Source organism: Vigna angularis, chromosome 4 (genome assembly GCF_016808095.1).
Source record: "Vigna angularis cultivar LongXiaoDou No.4 chromosome 4, ASM1680809v1, whole genome shotgun sequence".
Taxonomy (NCBI): Eukaryota; Viridiplantae; Streptophyta; class Magnoliopsida; order Fabales; family Fabaceae; genus Vigna; species Vigna angularis.
The window spans coordinates 30,976,015-30,982,014 of NC_068973.1; the positions used below are offsets into that span (position 1 = coordinate 30,976,015).

The following is a 6,000-nucleotide window of genomic DNA, read 5'->3' on the forward strand; positions in this document are numbered from 1 at the left end:
GTTATTTTACTTAAGGACATCTTCATGATTATTATTATTTTATTCACATAACATACCCAATCATAGATATCAACCGTAAAAAAAATTATCAGGAAGAAATTTTACTAAAAAATGTCTGGCAAAATATCAGATAACCATAAAGTTAATAGATAGGTAGCCTTTGTAATATTATTTTTTATAAAAAATGTGTGCCAGTAGTGTTGTGATAATTGTCTTTGCCAATAACAGATAATATTTACAGTGGCAATATCATACGGATCTCGAATGTCGTAGTATGTGGTGATGAATCCATTTTTCAATTTGAGTGGAACTTGAGGAGGGCCATTTCACTTTATTTTTGAATCGTAAGCCCATGTTACCCCTGCAAAACGCATTTCATCCGTTGAAACTTTATTCAGAAGCAGGCTTTTGCTTCGGAACACAATTTATTTATGTATGGTTTTAATTGACAGTTTACACACCTCTTTTAATTTTAATCTCTAAAAATTATCAATAGTAGATTTTGGTCACATGGTTAATCCATTAGTCACGTTATTATTGAAGAAGGACAATAACTAAAACCTTTTTTGAGGGACTAAGTGACAAGTTTTTTCTTCAAGAGACAAAAAACGATAGAGGTATATCTTAATTAGGGGATTAAAAAGTTAATTAAACTATTATTTATTTATTTAGTTTTAAGATGGAATAAAAGTTGAAAAGAGGCTTGAAATTAACTTACTGGGGATCATGACATGTTGAGTAGTGCCCTTTTAGACAAGCTGCAACCTAACCAGTTCATCAGCCTTGGATGTAAATAATTGGAGAGCTTAAAGAATGCAGCAAGAGGGTTGCCTCCTAACTGCTGCAAATGAAAGCAAATATGATGGTTACTTTTCAGTATTTGGTGCCTGTATTCAATCACTACAATCTAACACCTGATCAACATGCAGTTTTATTTTGTCTCATTTGTGGTACTTATATTTCTTTTCTCCTTAGGTTTCAAAATTCATTGGGAGAATCCTAGAAGTGTTAGATTTTGGTTCGTACCGCCAGAGAGTGTCGGACTGTCAGATGCAAAATATCCTGGCCAATAAATAAATAAATGGTGAGCCAAATCAGCTAATAACACTTTACACACTCATGCACAAAATCTCCTAAACTGCATCATGTTCCAACCGAGTTCGTATAATCAAAATACATCTCAATTTGAGAACATTTATAGACAAGCATAATATCTGTAGTAACAATCAATAAAACCCCCAAAATATATTTAAACCAGTATCCAAGTTAACATTATATAGCTATCTTAACATCATTTTAAATTTTGCTCCTCAATTCAGAATTAACACACAAAAATTGCTCCCGATTCAGAAATAACACACAGAATTTGCTGTTCAATTCAGAAATAGCACACATAAATTGCACCTCAATTAAGAAATAGCTCTGATAATGTATTTTAACCAGTGTCTCAACGAAAGAAATGGATTACGAAGAGAGAATTTGAATTTCGTAAGAGAACAATAATAACAACCCAACTCTTTCACCATAGGTGATAATTTAATAATTCATAAGATAGCATAAGCAAACAAAGAATGATTTAATTGAACTGAATGCAGCAGCACCAGCACATCACACAGTGATGACAGTAACACAAGTATGAAACACTAATTTTAAAGAGTGATGAAGATAGAATAATAAGCAGTGAATTGAATAAAATTAATTATGATTCACCCCTGGAAGAAGCAGCAGCAACATTATTATTTCCTTGAGGGTGAACCCGTCGATACCTTGAGTTGAAAGGCCAAACCGAAGTAAAACGACGGGTCCACCTCAAGCACCTCCGCAACCTACCTTCATCTCCGCTTACATCAACACACTCATCCTCCTCCGACGAAGAAGACGGCACAGAAACCTCTTGACGGCACACTGGACAAGAATTGTGAAGCCTCAGCCACGGAACAATGCAATCCGAGTGATATATGTGTTTGCACGCAAGTTCCCTCGCTTCCCCGCCAACTTCGAATTCCTCCTGACAAACTGGACACTGAGAATTCTCCTTCAGATGCGCGCTCACAATTTTCACTGTCGGAATCGATTTGATGGCCCTCTCCGGCGCCGGCGCGGGACCCTGTCTGTCGTTTTCGGTTATCTGTTCGATGAGTTCGTTGAGTCCAGGTCCAAAGAAATAGTCGCGAGTGTCCACGGCGCGCGGTAGCGGGAATGGGAGTGGGCCTGGGCCGGGGCGGTTAGGAATGTTGTTAATGGACAGGAAGGGGTTGGGTGAGTCCATGGGCTGGAATACGATCCACGTGCGCGGGCGGGGTTGTGGGGGTTCAGGGACGGGTTCGGATTCGGGTTCGTGGCGGCGTAAGCGACGGCGGCGGTGGTGATGAACCGGGACCTCTTCGGGTTCGGGTTGGAGGAGACCCGGGAAACGGCGTATGGGTGGGTCCATCATGAGGGAAAGCGCTTCGAGCAAACGCGCTTCTGGGGAGGGGTCTGGGGTAGTGAAATCGACAACGAGTCTTGGGCGCGGCACGTTTACTTCGCATATGAATTGGCCGAAGCAGCGCGGACACGTGACCTCTGAGGGGTTATTGTTATCCACTGCGACGCGGACCATGCGGTTGCACTGGAAGCACCAGTACATCTGGAACGTTGGCCTCTCTCGCCTTCTGCCATTCACGTTGTTTCTCTCTCTCGGAGGACTCAACGACATCGTGGGTTGTTTTTGTTGTTAAAGTTTATTATCGGTTTTGAATTGACGTATGAGATTGGTTAGTGGAAGTAAAAGAATGTTATATAGGAGAAGAGGGAAGGATGACTTAATGGTTTCCATGAAGTGATTCTTTTTAGTTAGGATAAGCTTTGAGTTCAGGTTTTGCTTTCCACTGTTCCTTGCATGGGTAGGAAAAGGATGAGTGCTCAAACAAAAACATACCATTACAAATATGTTTTCTTCTCTTATTGGATTTTCCATGTTGTTTTGGTTCTTTATCATCGTCGCTTCATTCTGCTATTACTTCCTCTATAGGCCTGGCCTAGGTACTGTTAGGATCAGCTTTCGACCAATCTTATGCTAACCTTACACTTAACCCTAAGCTAAAAAGGTTTAACGGCCTTTCTTCATTCAATTATGAAGACTATACATGTTTAATATTTTTTAAAACATACTTTTATATTTTCTTAGAGTTGTTAAAAGAAACCGCTATTTGTAACTTAATAAAATGTTATTAAAACATATTTTCAATTTTTCAAAAAATTATTTAATTAGTGAGATATTTAAGGAATAAAGGCCAATAAATACATTATTAAAGCGATCAACACAATTAGTAAATATTAATTCATGTTTATTTTCCATACTTCCATGATGATATTTACAAAATTGACTAACATTTACACTTGGCATGTACATTTTTTCTGAATGTGAAAACTACATAGGAGATAATAACATTAAGGGAATACACTACCTATGACATTCATCAAAATTAGGTTTGTCACTAACAATAACTTGTGGATCATCCTGAGATGTCAAAAAAATAAAATGTCTTAGCCTTTATAGGGCCTAAATGAAATTATTTTGTCCTTCACTTAATGCAAAAGCACTTAAGAAAGTCAACCTATTGATGTGACTCCAACTAATGGAAATCAATATCTTTTTTGTTTTCTATGTGTTATTCATTGAGAAAAAAAATTATTAAATGTATTCAACAATTTTATTGTATCAAGATGCGTTCAAAAGATGTCTATTATCACCTTAAATTTGTCGATACATATATTCTAGTGGATGCATTTATCGCATTCGAACATCATAATCAGTAGCTGTAGTTCAGTTCTCAAACCTCTCAATGGTCTTTTTTAAGTGTATCTTACATTATATACTTTTTTAATTGTTGTCACGTTACACTCATTATTTTCTTTAAGGGTAAGGAGAATTTTTGTAGGTTTCACTTGCCTTTTAGTCATAGCAACAAACAATGATTATTCAATGGATTTTAACCTCCCACCAAAAGATTGACCAACTAAAGTTTATACCAAATCATGGTTATAATGTCCACACATTACCTTTAATACTCATCCCTCTCCATTAGAAATTGATTTGTCTATCAATTTATAAGGACAATCACATTTTTTGTGTGCATGATATACTAGGATGAACATTATATTTGTATTTTCTATACTTTCCACCTATTTTACATCCTATCAATACAAATGTTTTTCTCCCAAGTTAACCATTAGCTTTGTCAGATTTTATAATAACAACAACAAAACTAAGATAAAAAACAATTTATCGAACTCACTCAATTAACTCATTACGTGTGAGAAAAATATGATCAATTGTAAAATTATTTGTGTAATCTCTCTCACACATTTCATTTATGTTCGTCAGATTTCAAAGTTCTGAAAAAAACTTCATCGGATTTTGAAATCCAAGAAAAAACTTCACAAAATTTCGAAATTCGATAAGTTTCTTAAACTGGATTTTGGAATTTCAAATTTTGATACATGCAAAATATAATAAAAATGAATATAAAACTTAAACAAAATAAATATAAAATATCAAATGAAACTTAAATAAGAAAAAAAATGTGTATTTGGAAGATGAACGAAAATAAAAATAAACGAGATGAGATGAAGACAAAATAAGCGAGACCAAAGAAAAGTTACGTTGCTGTTTAATGAAAAAGAAAGCTAAAGAAGATGAAAGACGAGAGTAAACGCGTTCAAAAGTGACTTGAGTATATGGTCATTCAGTAAATATAGACTGATAAACAATAATTATTGTTTACCTAATTTAGTTTATATTTTACATGTATTTTGAAGGTTAAATTTGTCATATGATAATGAAATTTGGAAATGCAAGGAAAAAACTTGAAGGTACAGAAAGAAAGTTCCAATGGATAAGGCCTAGTGGGCTTTGGTCCAAGGCCTGCTTTATTTGGTATCAACACCACTAATTTTGTGTGTGTGTGTGTTAAACTATTAAAAAAAAATTAATTAGATACCAGTTTATAAGCAGATAGAAGTCATCAATTTAAGATCACTTTGATTTCTATCTTCTATTAAATTAATTTGAACAACTCTTATAATTTCACGCCATATTTATACATAACTTTTTCTTAATCAACTCACACTTTTTATTCATATTTAATTTTCTTAAAAAAATACCGGCGTATCAGTTATCTTAATTTTAATATAATCATAACATTAGGTAAACACGATCAAACGTCTACAAATTTTAAATTATGCATTTTTCTTAATTTTAAGATACTTTCAATAAAGTTGCATTAAGGATCACAAGTCTTTTTGTATTTTTTGAAAAATCGTTTTAATTAAACATTTAAATATTAAATAATATCGAATTATTATTATTTAGAATTAATTATTTTAAATAACTTTTAAGTTAAATCTTGTGCATTACTAATCATTTATCTTTCAGAATTAATTTGGAGTTTGTAAACCTACATGTACTGGCAATGCTGATTTTAATCTTTGGATAATTAATAGCATGCATGACATATACCTTTTTTATTTTAAACTCCTAAATTGCAATTGATTTGCGTTGGTGTTTCTTCTTTTCTTAACCTACCCAAAATAATAATAACAATAATAATTTATATAGAACAGCCTTACATTATAGTATATTTATTCAACTACTCCTTCAGTTCACACTGTCATACCTTGATTCAGGTGGCAAATTCAATTATCTTAATTTATTATGTTAAGATGATGAGGAAGTCAAAAGGGGCATAGTTTGACCTAAATTCGTAGGATGTGCTATTGACAAACATTAAAATGATTCTGTGGACACAAGGATTTATTTCTCAAATCAGCTTTACCGTTATTATCAGATAATTATGTGAGAGTTAAATTAGCTATCAGAAATGATTATTGGGCAAGTCCTTTGAGGAAGGAGCTTATTTGCTTCAGCATTCAGCAATGTCATTGTATATAAAAAGTAATCCAAAACCATGAGAATCAGAGACAGATCTTTAGTGTCCCAGCAATTATATATATACA

The 6,000-nt window shown here is 33.9% G+C and overlaps 1 protein-coding gene across 6 annotated transcripts; it reads right to left on the reverse strand.

Annotated features, from left to right (window-relative positions):
• Window positions 1–154: 154 nt before the first annotated feature.
• LOC108330917 (E3 ubiquitin-protein ligase RZF1) lies at window positions 155–3,091 on the reverse strand. 6 transcript variants are annotated; one of them, XM_017565518.2, is made up of 4 exons: window positions 1,831–3,091; window positions 1,027–1,062; window positions 719–838; window positions 155–361 (listed from the first exon to the last, which is right to left on the reverse strand). In XM_017565518.2, exons 1-3 carry the CDS (start codon window positions 2,696–2,698, stop codon window positions 807–809), a joined length of 936 nt encoding a protein of 311 aa, XP_017421007.1. In that variant the 5' UTR covers window positions 2,699–3,091; the 3' UTR covers window positions 155–361; window positions 719–806. The 6 variants fall into 6 exon arrangements, with proteins under 6 accessions (XP_017421007.1, XP_017421006.1, XP_017421003.1 ...); XM_017565517.2 differs by having other exon boundaries at window positions 719–841; XM_017565514.2 differs by having other exon boundaries at window positions 1,711–3,091.
• Between the last annotated feature and the right edge of the window lie 2,909 nt (window positions 3,092–6,000).

What these genes read in the sequence shown, in the direction of transcription:
- LOC108330917 (XM_017565513.2), bottom strand. Translation starts at nt 2,698, where the DNA reads ATGTCGTTGAGTCCTCCGAGAGAGAGAAACAACGTGAATGGCAGAAGG. An exon ending in TGCTGCTGCTTCTTCCAGGG is followed by an intron (nt 1,063 to 1,710) that starts GTGAATCATAAT and finishes TTTATTGGCCAG; the next exon opens with GATATTTTGCATCTGACAGT. An exon ending in CAGTCCGACACTCTCTGGCG is followed by an intron (nt 842 to 1,026) that starts GTACGAACCAAA and finishes TTTCATTTGCAG; the next exon opens with CAGTTAGGAGGCAACCCTCT.